The following is a 13,890-nucleotide window of genomic DNA, read 5'->3' on the forward strand; positions in this document are numbered from 1 at the left end:
CATACCACATTGCAGTTATTTAAAGCTGCTTTCAGTCTTGATCTTGTGAAAGAGTAAAAATTATTTGCTAAAATGGACAATATGAACTTCAGGATTCCAGCCCAGCATGTAAGGAGCCTCACAAGAAGAAAAAATCTGAATGAATTTAAAATCAGTAATTCTTCTTAGATCCATCAGGTTGAGGCCATGGGGAAGATCACTGCCCCCAAAATTACAGAGACAGACAGACAGGTACAGAGAATCACATCGTGTGGAGCTGATGCCCAGAAGTAGAAACCACACTGGAGCCAGTGCCAGGGGGACTGCAATGGAAAAGTATGCACATCTCAGACCTTATTTAAGAAATCTCGTGGGAAATCTAAAAACAACAGGGGAAAACAAAAATAAGAATACCAAAGGGAGCGACCAAGATGTCTTTCAATAGGAGAATGGATATACAAATTGTGGTACATTTGTACAATAGAATATTATTCATCACTCAAAAGAAATGAGCTTTTAAGCTATGAAAAGACGTAGAGGAAGTGTAAATGCATATTGCTAAGTGAAAGAAGCCAATTTGATAAGGCTGTATGATTCCCTCTATATGACATTCTGGAAGCAGCAAAACTATGGAGAGAAAAGGATCAGTGGTTTCCAGGGGTCCAGTGGGGAGGGAGGGAGGGAAGAAAGGATGAAGAGGTGAAGCAGAGGACTTTTAGGGCAGTGAAACTATTCTGTACGATCCTGTGATGGTGGATACATGTCATTATACATTTGTCAAAACCCATAGAATGTGTAACACAAATAGTGAACCATAATGTAAACTGTGGGCTTTAGTCAATAAGAATGTATCAATATTGGTTCATCAATTGTAACAAATGTACCACATTAATACAAGATGTCAATAATAGGGGAATTGTGTATATGGGGGAGGAGGAAAGTCTCTGTGCTTTCTGCTCAAATTTTGTGTCATCCTAAAATTGCTCTTAAAAACAAAGTCTATTAGTTAAATCAATAATGTAAAATTTTCTATTTCTAGGTTTATTCATTAGACAATAATCCCACTGAATTTTAAGTAATTTTATCTCAATTATGTTATACAGAAAAAGTATTTATTTTACTTTTCTAATCCTAATTAGTAATTATGTTAGTTAAGTTATATTAAAAATAGTAGTTAATATTTGTTAAAATCAGAAGTATTTTTTTAAATTAATAAATCTTTATTGTTAAGATTATTACAGAAGTTCCTCTTTTTTCCCCCCATAGCTCCCCTCCACCTGGTTCCCACCCCACCCCATGCCCTTAGCCCCCCCACCACTGTCCTCATCCATAGGTGTAAGATTTTTGTCCAGTCTCTTCCCACACCCCCCACACCTCCTTCCCCCCAAGAATTGTCAGTCCACTCCCTTTCTATGCCCCTGCTTCTATTATATTCACCAGTTTATTCTGACTTAATTTTTAGGTTCATTTGTTGATAGATATTTATTTGTTGTCACTTTGTTGTTCATAATTTTTATCTTTACCTTTTTCTTCTTTTTCCTCTTCTTAAAGGATACCTTTCAGCATTTCATATAATACTGGTTTGGTGGTGATGAACTCCTTTAGCTTTTTCTTGTCTGTGAAGCTCTTTATCTGACCTTCAATTCTACATGATAGCTTTGCTGGGTAGAGTAATCTTGGTTGTAGGTTTTTGGTATTCATCACTTTGAATATTTCTTGCCACTCCCTTCTGGCCTGCATGGTTTCTGTTGAGAAATCAGCTGACAGTCATATGGGTACACCCTTGTAGGTAACTAACTGTTTTTCTCTTACTGCTTTTAAGATTCTCTCTTTGTCTTTAGCCCTTGGCATTTTAATTATGACGTGTCTTGGTGTGGTCCTCTTTGGATTCCTCTTATTTGGGGTTCTCTTCGCTTCCTGGACTTGTAAGTCTATTTCTTTCACCAGGTAGGGGAAGTTTTCTGTCATGATTTCTTCTAATAGGCTTTTAGTATCTTGCTCTCTCTCTTCTTCTGGCACCCCGATAATTCGGATATTGGTATGTTTGAAGTTGTCCCAGAGGCTCCTTACACTATCTTCATAGTTTTGGATTCTTTTTTCGTTTTGCTTTTCTGGATGGGTGTATTTTGCTTCTTCATATTTCAAATTTTTGACTTGATTCTTGGGATCCTCTAGTCTGCTGTTGGATCTCTGTATATTATTTTTAATTTCAGTCAGTGTATGTTTAATTTCTGACTGGTCCTTTTCCATTTTTTTGGCATTCTCATTAAGATCCTTAAAGGTCTCACTAAGTTCCTTGGAGGTTCGTAGAAGATTCTTGAGTAGCCTTATAACTATGGTTTTGAACTCTATGTCCTCCATTAGTTTGCTTTCCTCCATTTCTTTCATTTGTGACATGTTTCTTTGTCTCCACATTTTTGGCTGACTGTGATGACCCACTGTGTCTACAGTGGAAGAACTGCTGTGCTGGAGACACCCTTATGGGGTAGGACTTGTTTCAGTGGGGCTTTGGTGCTCACTGAGTCTGCTTCTTGAGTGTGTCCCTTATGGATGTGAGTAGTTGAAATCTAATAATTGGCCAGGGGTACCCTGGCTCCTGGATCTCCAAGTCAACCACTGTGTGAGTCCACCCAGCAGGAGCTACAGTGGATCAGCAGATTTCTCCTATTTGTTTGGGGTTTGGAAGTTTTGGAGCTCTCCGATCCAGCTGCAGCTTGTTAGGTTAGACTGCAAAAGTGCAGGTGATTCCTTTGCGCAGCTGTGCACAGCTAGGTTGGGGATGTAAATTGAGTGGGGTGGGGGTCTCAGAGAATCACCAGGGCGGAGAAAACAGCAATGGCTGTCGTCAGCCTCTCCGCGATTCCGCATGTCTCCACTACTCTGCATCTCTGCGTCCAGAGTCCTCTGCGTCCCCAGTCCCGCGCCCCCACTGAAGCTATGATCCCTGCGAGCAGCTCTACAAGAAAGCCACCCTTGCTTTACAACTTGCTGCAAGACAATCCAGTTTCTCCCTGTAGGAGTCCGGGACCCCAGAGTCTCACCGTAAATGAGTTCAGTGCATTCAAGAGCTTGTATCCCCTTCTGATTGAAAAAAACCACGCACCCAGGTGCAGCCGCCTCACGAGCACCTTTGTACCTCTGTTCTTGGCACCTCTGCACCTCCTACCCGGTCTCAATGTGCTTTTTTCTTTCCTTCTAGTTGTAGAACTTCCACTTGGCCAGCTTTCCTGTGGTTCTGGATGATAGCTGTTTTGTCTTATAGTTGTAGTTGTGGGGGGCAGCACGTTCAAATTTATAGCTTATGCCGCCATCTTGGTTCTCCTAAAATCAGAAGTATTGATGTTGAGATTGTGAAGTAATTATAATCCACATAAGTAAAATAAAATTTTATACTAAATAATCAGAGTGATAGACATACTAGAGAAGCATTTAGAACATGCTTCCAAAACAGTCTTGTTTTCCACTTAGAGTTTTATTTTTAATTTTTTTCAGACAGCCACATATTCAGGGGATGTTTGTATTTGGAGGATAGAGGATGGTACTTGTATCAGCAGGCTTTCTCTAAATACACCTGTAAGTATGCCTTATAAATGGACTTCTAAAAATATATTGCATTCTAACCCAATCTACTTTTGCATATTCACCTGTCAATAGTCTGTAGCAATACAGTTTCAGATGCCTTATTGCATTTTTACCTTATATATTTAGAATAATTCTTGTGTATATAGTATATTTTATAGCCCAGAGGATGGAACTTGAGCACTACATTGGTATGTAGGAAAGGAAAAGTTTTTCTGTGGTTGCAGTTATTTATGAAATTCTAATGGTTTCTCTCTCATTCATGGTATAATTTCATTGTGGATTGACAGGGTCTCTGCTCCACATAGACTCTCAGGGAGATAGGCCGATGGAGGCTCCTCCAACAGAATAGCTCCTTGGTTCATGGCATGGGAAGAGAGTGCTAGAGGGTCTTGAATTCGCAGTTAAGTGCTTTTACTCAGAAATAAAATATTCTCTTGGCCATAACTAGCTAAATGGTCCCATCTAACCTCAAGGGGATTAGTTAGAAATGAAAGGAAATTGCCATTGTAAGCAGCTTGAACCAAAAATTAAAAAGTAGGGGTTTTGGATCAAAAGGTTATAAAATATAGAAATTGTCTGGCCTCAGTTGAGGCTCAATCCAGCAACTCAAATGGTATTACCAAGAACCTTGTTTTTCTGTCTGAGTACCATGTGTTTAGTTTCATCTTAGGCTTCATTTAGTGGTGCCCAAATGCCACAGGTGCCACGCCCACATCAGACTATCAGGAAAGGGAGCCTGCTACAGTGGGAGGAGGAAGAAAAAGGAAGTTTCTCCTTTTTATTTATTTTTAAAGTTTCTCCTTTTTAGAAGGCTCAGTAAATGTCTTCTAATATCTTAATACATCCCTGCACTAATCACTGTGTACAAGGGGATGAGAAATGCTCATTGGCTTAAACTCAGCCCTGAAATGAGTCAGATCTATTCCACTCAACCCTGAAAATAGGAGAGGGTTTCTCAGTGGATACTCACAAAATTGTCTAGTAGTTACTTGGAAACAAAGTACAGCATAGTGAATATATTCAATCATATATGTAACTATGTGTGGTACCAGGTGGATACTTGAAATATTGGGGGGACAACTTTGTAAAGTATATGATTGTCCAATCACTCTGCTATATATCTGAAACTAATACAAAATAATGTTGACTGTAAACTAATAAAATAAAATTAGCCTGGCTGGTGTGGATCAGTGGTTGAACATCAACCTATGAACTAAGAGGTCACTGTTCAGTTCCCAGTCAGGGTGCATGTTCAGGTAGTGGGCTCGATCCCTGATGTACAGGATGTACAGGAGGCAGCCAATCTATGTTTCTCTCTCATTGACGTTTCTATCTCTGTCTCCCTCGCTCTCTAAATAATCCATAAAAACATATTTTTAAAAAATCTTTAACATTCTATAAAGATGTCAAAAAGGTGCTGGGAATTTATTTTAAATTTCTTATTTTATTTTTAATTTTTATTTTTAATTTTAATTTTTAATTTTTATTGATGTAATCTTATAACCATTTAGGGATGAAAATGAAGCCATTGCTTAAAGTTCAAGAAATTTACTTATATTTTTATCATTCTAAGTTTAGGATAAAAGAATAAGATGTACAGATTCTTGAGACTTATTATACAATTGGTTAGTTCAGAAATGTTGAATAGATAATTTGTCATACCTCACAACATGAGCCACTCTTCTCTAATTCTTTTCCAATAAACCGTAGAATTCTGATGTGTAGATCTGGCTTCGTTTTTTTGTTTTGTGTGTGTGTGTGTGTGTGTGTGTGTGTGTGTGTGTGTGTGTGTGTATGTGCTTGTTTGTGGGGGTTTTTGGCACCATGAAGTTAAGCATCTGGGGCTTATTTAAACAGACGACAGTTCTGGCTTGCTCTCCCTCCTCCTTCACTGCGGCAGTGGGGACTGTGAATGGCTCTGTCCACTTCATTGATACCCTGGAGACCGCATCCCCTGAGGAAATTCACATGGTCCATCTCTCTGACAGCGAAATTCAGCACCTCCTGTAAGTACTGCCTGCTTCTGGCAGCAATGTTGTTAGACCTGTCTGTTGAGAATTCCAGTGAAGCCATAATTCCTTTACATTTTAAATTTTATGTGTATTTTTTGGAAATTAATATATTGACCCTGTTCAGTGTTAAAAAAAAAAAAAAAAGTACAGAGGGATGTGTAGTGAAAGGTGTCCTACCCTTGTCCCTGAACCCCAGTTCTCTCTGGAGGCAGCCTGTTCCCAATTTCTCGTGTCTTCTTTCCAGAGATATTTTATCCATAAGCAAGCAAAAAAAAAAAAAAAAAAGATGCACACTTTCTTTTTTACACAAATAATTATCAAGCACTTAGAGTGTGCCAGGCACTTCTATTGTATTAACTTTATGAGATACCCATATTGTCTCCACTTTACAGATGAGGAAGATGAGCACAAAGAGCTTAAATAACTTGCTTAATATTACACAGGTGTACATGGCAGATGTGGGGATCAGAGCCCAGGCAGTGGGGGGGTCCCATTGTTGCCTTTCTCTAAATGGGAGGAAACCATATACAGTGTCCTCCATCTCCTCCTCCTCTTCTTCTTCTCCTCCTCCTCCTCCTCCTCTTTCCTCCTCCTCCTCCTCCTCTTCCTCCTCCTCCTCCTCCTCCTCCTCCTCCTCCTCCTCCTCCTCCTCCTCCTCCTCCTCCTCCTCCTCCTCCTCCTCCTCCTCCTCTTCTTCTTCTTCTTCTTCTTCTTCTTCTTCTTCTTCTTCTTCTTCTTCTTCTTCTTCTTCTTCTTCTTCCACTTATTAGTGTATCTTGTAGAGTGTTTTCTACCCACACATAAAGACCCTCCTGGTTCTTTTTTTACAGATATATAGTATTTCATTATACAAATGTACTATCATTTTTAAAAGACAGCATATTGGTGGGCATTTAGATGATTTTAAATCTTTTGAAGCAAGACTTAAGAAGATAGCATAGAGACATTGGGTTTGGACTCATGTATTATTATTATTATTTATTTATTTATTTTGTTAGTTTATCATAATGGTAGTTTTAATAAGAACTGACATTTGTGTCCTGTCACACATTGTAGCTTATTGAATGTGATCCTCGTCCCACCATTCAGGAAGGTATTATGCTTGTGCCTATTCCACAAATGAGGGAATTTAGGTTCAATAACCACCCTCCAGTTACACCTCTCCTCAGTGCCATGTTTTTGTTGCATCTTCTTTCTCAGATACCTTCTCTCATATACTAATTTGTATTTCTCCACTTTTTCTAATTGGATGAAGGTGGAGAACCATTTCACTACATCCTTCCTCCTGCCAGGTACTAGTCCTGAAGGGTACTGACATGTACTCATCACTTATTTCAGAATTGCTTATTTCCACTTGAAATATCTAGAAAGCTCTGTTGTTGTATTTCATTCACTTATCCTATATAATAAAACCCTAATATGCAAATCAACCGAATGGCAGAATGACCCATCACTCTGATGCACACTGATCACCAGGGGGCAGACGCTCAATGCAAGAGCTGCCCCCTAGTGGTCAGTGCACGCCCATAGGGGGAGTGCCGCTCAGCCAGAAGCTGGGCTTACCTAAGATGGCAGCCGGACATCCCCCGAGGGGTCCTGGACTGCGAGAGGGCGCAGGCTGGGCTGAGGGTACCCCCCACCCCAATGCATGAATGTCACGCACCGGGCCTCTAGTGATGAAATAATTGCCCATCTTTAAGTGAATCTTCTTGACTGTGTTGAAATTTGGAAATAGCATTAACCTAGAATGTAATGATTACATTTATACATACTCGCTTGGCTTTTATAAGGTCAGATAATATTGAAAAATCACAGACCATAAGAATGACTGGTTTTGAATGGATCTCTGTGCTGTTGTTCAATAAATACTTACCATCTTATTAGTGAAACAAGTAAAATCAGATTTCTTCTTTTCCAGTTATGACCAGCGAGGACTGTTTCTATTAGCTGGGACATTACAAGGATACATCTTTGTTATCAATGCCAAACCCTCAAGCTCATTTCAGATTTTTGGATACATAGGTACTACATAAAATGCTTATTAATTTAAAATATTGGTCACTTTATTCCAAAGAACTTAAGGTGGTGAAAATGGGGCTATAGTTATTATAGATAATTATAGATAATTATTTGTGGCTTATTTTCTAAAAGAGAAACATTTAAATAACTGTTAAAAGTTACTTAGGAGAACTCCTATATCATATTGAGAGGTGTTTGGTGTATCTGCTTGGTACATAGTTGATACTAAATAAATTTTCTTGTATCAATCAATGAATTAATTAATGAAATGGCTAAATATCTCTAATGTTATTACAAAGAGACGTTTGATTGTTTATCCCTGAAATATTTTTTTAAAATAATATTTGACCTCTATTTAATAAAGATATTTAAAGAAAGTTTTATGACATGAGTCTTTAATGTTACTGTACTTCTTTAAACAAAATGATATCCAGCTTTTTTCAATAATGTTTATTTAAATACCCAAGTAAACCACATTTGTAGAGGCAAGATAGCACTTATATGATAAACAGTAAGAACTAATATATTCTCTCTGGTTTTAAGTACTAAATACATATATCTATTTCACCTGAATATATTTTTAAAATCTATTCACCTACTAGATATAAAATGCAGAGATCCAATTATCTAGGTTTCTGGAGGACAAACTAGTCCTGTGTATTTCCACCGCACGCACCCTCAATACCTTGACTAAGATGCAAAGAACACTAAAGGTTACATTTGTCCAATATTGGGAGTGGGCAAACCAGCTAGAGTGGGCATTCCAGGGGCCAGAGCATGCAGGTGTTCTGAGTTTGGTAGGCCTGGAGGATTCCCTGGAGTCCTCCCTGCCTGGGAAAGACGCTGAGTCCATCAAGCTGGGTTGAATTGTCCAACCCAGACATCTTATCAGGAGACCCCCTTATCTGTTCATCACGATCAGTTTAAATATCTAGTAAATTTGGATCTAAAGATTTAGTGAAGGCAATTGTATAATGTGATATCTTACTTGGGAAGATAAAGATTCCTTAAGCTTATCGATGAGCACTTGTGGTGTTGATCTCTGTTTTCTTTCAGAGGTGATCAAAGGCATTTTACAGATATCCACGGTATCTGTTTTGGAAACAGACATAGTGGAAGTGATGGTGCTTTCTCCACTTCCAGCGACAGGACGGAGCAGGCTGGAAATATTTACTCTGCCTAAAATACTACCACTAGGTAAAGAAAAACCAAGCAACCAAGTCTGTCCTGGACCCAGACAAGTAGTTGCTATAGCTTTGTTTTTCTTCCTCTTCTGATAGCATCGCCCCTCCCCCTTAACACATGAAGAGGTAAAATGGCCATCTTTTGCGTATCTTACAAAGTGAAACTAATGAGGCTACTGAACAATATGAAATGTGGACTTCTTCTAGGCCTTGTCATTCATATGAATCTATCAAATTACCAGGGAAAAGAAACAGGATCAACTGGCACTTTGGTCAAGTTGATGTGCCATTTTGTGGTGTCTCTTTTTGTAATTTTAAATATATATAGTCAAATTCATCTAGGGTGCTGTGGAGCTACTTTCACTGATGAAATTCTAAAGAAAGCTTTCTGGCCAGAGGTCTGATAAAATAGACACTCTTTCTGTTTTAGGTAACAAATATCTAGGTAGCTATTTTGCAAATATATAACTGTAGAACATAAGAGAGCTAAAAACCTCAAAGTGTGTTTATATTTTAATTAGCCATGTTTTAATTAAAGATTATCATGAGTTTCTTTGAATGATATAGCTCTGTTTAATTGATGAAACTAACTAAGGCCTTGTAAAAGATATTATATTCACTATTAATTATTTAATACTCAAGTACTTCTAATGGAGCCAAGTTGTTTTTAAATCATTTTTATCACCTACTAGCCTCTGTATTATTAATTGAGCATTTAAATTTTTTATTTTACTTTTTATAGTTTTTTTATAACAAAAAATAAAATAAGTATATGGTACAATTTGATCTCTCTTCTTCCTTAAATCTTACAGTTTTTGCAAACTTTGCTGATGAAAGAGGGAGGATGAGAGATGAACTCATTCATAAGTTCCTGTATGAGATAGATCACTCTCTGTCCTCTGCAGTGTTGGACTTCCAAAGTCGCATAGTATACGGTTTCTGTAAAGACGTGCCGTACATCTGCTGCTATTGTCTTCCTGAAAAAGTAGGCCAAAACTTAAGCTTGCCATCATTTATGTCAGCAATCAAGATTGACACATGGTATTACTTAGACTTGATCCATGCTTTAACATTATAGTCCAGTTAACAAATGGCTTTATTATAGTACATCATTTCCTTGAACACGACTTGTTAATCCATCAAAATATGTTGCAGCAACCTCACACTTGTGTTACATATATCATACTTGTCAGATAAATATACAGATGATATAATATTAGTTTAGTGCCTTGAAAAAACAGTCTAATATTAGAAAATATGCCCCACAGGTGTCCGGGGCTACAGAATTGATGATTTTCAGTGGAAATTTATACTTAAATCCTAAGCAAAATTGTACAAAATAGAGACATGGGGAAATATTGTGGACCATCTTTCTGGGGGTTGAGGGAATGGGATTGCTGAGGTTGGGAGGGAGTAGGATTGGTGAGGACGGGAGGGGCAGGGCATTCCAGATAAAAGTCACAGTGTGTGCAGAGGCTTGGAGATGGGAGTATGTGAAACACATAGGGGGTTTATTGAGCAATTTATTTTGACTTGAGCATGGGGTTATATGAAAATGATTCGTGAGAAATATTGTCAGTATAGTGTGGGATCTTTATTGGTAACTAACATATAAAGACTTTTCTTAGTTGGTCAAAATGAACTTTTATTTGCAAACAAAGATGAAAAATGTGGTACAAATACAGATGCCTACTTTGTATCAGTTTATTTCCAGTGACTGAGTTTGCACATTTGAATCTGACTGTGTATGCACAACTGCAAACCCTAAGAACCTGCTCCCCTGGTCTCTCCTGTAATGCAATCATTTTTTTGATTGGCAGGAACATAGTGGCATTTTCATTCTCAAGCCATACCAAAAAGTGCAGAGCAAACAATATGGACCTGGAATGCTTTCTCTGTCTGGGCATGGATCGTGGCTCATAACAAGAGCTAAATGTGGAACTCTGTATATCCGAGACGTTAGCACTTTGGTAATCTTTTTTAAAAAATTATGGGATGTATGTCTTGATCTCATATAAGGAGCAAAACCCCTTAGGAAAGGAATTGGAATTCTTTCTTAAACTGAGGCATCACTTACTACCACTGAAGGTATTGACTTTAACATTAGGTGTTTTATGTGCTGAGGTTTAAGTTTCTGAGGGAGGAAACATCAACCAGGGACTAAGAACTGCACAGAAAAAGCCGAGGGCAGGACTGCCAGCCCGGCTCCTCCGCCACGTGGTTGTGTGTCTTGGAAACTCACGGCGCTTCAGATGCTCCTCTATAACATTAGGGAAGCCTTGCTTGCTCTCACCAGCGGGATTCTGGCAAGAGCCAGTGGAAAGGTGTAGGCAAAACTGTTTTGGCCACAGTGAATTGCTGTGCAAACCTAGGGATTATTGTTGCTATCTGCCTGTCCTGAAGGGCCTCTGGGCTGGTTGCTGCTGCCCCCACCTGACTCTTATGTGATGCTGGAACTGAGTTGTACTGGTCATCGGTATAATGTAATGCAGTCAGTGATTCTTTTTTTTTTTTTTTACAATAATTTCTAGAATATTTTATTATTATTTCCATATGCATAAAAGAAAGTAAAAAATATGAAGTAAAACTACATCCATTAATTTAAAATTTATCTCATATTATCTGTTAGTTAGGTAGAAAACATGTTTTGGCCATGAGTAATGAGTCTTATCACAATTATGCAACATTTTGTACTTAAGAGCTGAATATTAAAACATTAACTGTATTTATTTTTTTAATTAAATCTTTATTGTTCAGATTATTACATTTGTTCCTCTTTTTTCCCCCCATAATTCCCCTCCTCCCAGTTTCCACCCCACCCTCTGCCCTCACTCCCCACCCACTGTCCTCATCCATAGGTGCACGATTTTTGTCCAGTCTCTTCCCGCATCTCCCACACCCCTTCCCCCGCCCCAAGAATAGTCAGTCCATTCCCTTTCTATGTCCTTGATTCTATTATAATCACCAGTTCATTCTGTACATGATTATTTATTCACTTGATTCTTAGATTCACTTGTTGATAGATGCATATTTGTTGTTCATAATTTGTATCTTTACCCTTTTCTTCTTCTTCCTCTTCTTAAAGGATACCTTTCAGCATTTCATATAATACTGGTTTGGTGGTGATGAACTCCTTTAGCTTTTCCTTGTCTGTGAAGCTCTTTATCTGACCTTCAATTCTGAATGATAGCTTTGCTGGATAAAGTAATCTTGGTTGTAGATTCTGGGTATTCATGACTTTGAATATTTCTTGCCACTCCCTTCTGGCCTGCAAAGTTTCTGTTGAGAAATCAGCTGACAGTCATATGGGTATTCCCTTGTAGGTAACTGAGTTTCTTTCTCTTGCTGCTTTTAAGATTCTCTCTTTGTCTTTTGCTCTTGGCATTTTAATTATGATGTGTCTTGGTGTGGTCCTCTTTGGATTCCTTTTGTTTGGGGTTCTCTGTGCTTCCTGGACTTGTAAGTCTATTTCTTTCACCAGGTAGGGGAAGTTTTCTGTCATTATTTCTTCAAATAGGTTTTCATTATCTTGCTCTCTCTCATCTTCTGGCACCCCTATAATTCTGATGTTGGTACACTTGAAGCTGTCCCAGAGGCTTCTTACACTATCTTCATATTTTCAGATTCTTTTTTCATTTTGCTTTTCCGGTTGGGTGCTTTTTGCTTCTTCGTATTTCAAATCTTTGACTTGATTCTTGCGCTCCTCTGGTCTGCTGTTGGGAGTCTGTATAATATTCTTTATTTCAGTCAGTGTATGCTTAATTTCTAGTTGGTTCTTTATCATAATATTGAGGGTCTCATTAGATTTCTTGAGAATCTCATTAAGTTTATCAGTGGCTTCTAGACAGTTCTTGAGAGACCTTAAAATTGTGGTTTTGAGCTCTATATCCTCCATTTCTGTCCTGTTTCTTTGTCTCCGCATTTTTTATGCTTTCTTGGTGCACCCCCTTGTGGTCTTTGTGCGCAGTCTTGTTGTAGTTAAGCCTTGATTGTTGTCGGTAATACTGTGGGTGATTTGCCCTCCAGGCCAACTGGCTATGAGAATCAGCTGTGTCTGCAGTGGGCGAACTTCTGTCCTCTAGGGAGGTGCTAATCTAGCCTTTGCCTAAGGCTATCCCACAAATGCCTCTGTGCAGGGCTTGGGCGGGGTGGGTCCCGGGGGATCTATAGGGTGGGTGGGGCGAGCAGTTATGGCTGCTCTTAGTCCCGTCCCCAGGGGCTCTGCCTCTCAGAGTCCCAGCAACTGCTGCAAACCTCGGAGAGAAAGCTGCCTTCTAGTTTCGACCGAAGCCAGACAGTCCCGTTTGACTCTGGGTCCCTAGAGACTCTCCCGGATCTGGAGCTCAGAGCCTGAGACTCCCTCCCGATTGAAACAGACAACCGCGCCCTCCGCCGCCAGCCCACTCCACATGCACTCCGCACCTTAGTATTTGACTTCAGCACTGCGCCTCCTCTGAGTCTTGGTATGCTATTCTCTTTCCTCCTAGTTGTAGAACTTCCACTCAGCCAGCCTTCCTGTGGTTCTGGATGATGTCCGTTCCGTCTTTTAGTTGTATTTTTGAAGTGTTTGTTCGAGGCAGCAAACTCTGGCATTAACCTATGCCGCCATCTTGGTTTCTCTCAGTCAGTGATTCTTATCCAGGGTTCAACCCACACATCTGAAGCTTCTCAGAGACCCACATGACACATGCCTGCTTGTCCAGATCAACTGGGCCCTGGTTGTACCCATCCAGTTATTCTTGCTCACATGTGCAAGAAAGCGTATTTGGAACACAGCTGGGCAAAAGTGTTATTATTATTATACAGGAAAAACCTTAAATCCCTTAGAGAATACTTTTGAGTGAACAATTTGCAAACTCTGTTACACTGTGTCTTACTCAAATGTACAAGACAAGTGATAGTGGCATGATATGATGTCAAAGATTTGGGGGTTATTTTATGTAAAGTACCTACTATATGAGGTTATCATCCGTGGCAGCATTGTTTGTGAAACAATCTAATGTCCATCAACAGAGGGCTGGATGAGTAAATGATGGTACATAAACAATACATAAGTAAATTGTGGAATATTACACAACTGTAATACAGAATGAGACAATCTTTGTGCAACAATA

The 13,890-nt window shown here is 39.1% G+C and overlaps 1 protein-coding gene across 1 annotated transcript in view; it reads left to right on the forward strand.

Moving 5' to 3' along the window:
- Positions 1 to 13,890, forward strand: part of CFAP43 (cilia and flagella associated protein 43) — an 89,037-nt gene that overhangs the window by 27,622 nt on the left and 47,525 nt on the right. Inside the window, exons 10-15 of the mRNA XM_036336067.1 lie at positions 3,472 to 3,552; positions 5,419 to 5,567; positions 7,492 to 7,595; positions 8,649 to 8,789; positions 9,589 to 9,761; positions 10,597 to 10,746. Coding sequence (XP_036191960.1) covers positions 3,472 to 3,552; positions 5,419 to 5,567; positions 7,492 to 7,595; positions 8,649 to 8,789; positions 9,589 to 9,761; positions 10,597 to 10,746 — 798 coding nt within the window. The remainder of the gene's footprint in view (positions 1 to 3,471; positions 3,553 to 5,418; positions 5,568 to 7,491; positions 7,596 to 8,648; positions 8,790 to 9,588; positions 9,762 to 10,596; positions 10,747 to 13,890) is intronic.

Source organism: Myotis myotis, unplaced genomic scaffold (genome assembly GCF_014108235.1).
Source record: "Myotis myotis isolate mMyoMyo1 unplaced genomic scaffold, mMyoMyo1.p scaffold_m19_p_15, whole genome shotgun sequence".
In the NCBI taxonomy this organism is placed as follows: Eukaryota; Metazoa; Chordata; class Mammalia; order Chiroptera; family Vespertilionidae; genus Myotis; species Myotis myotis.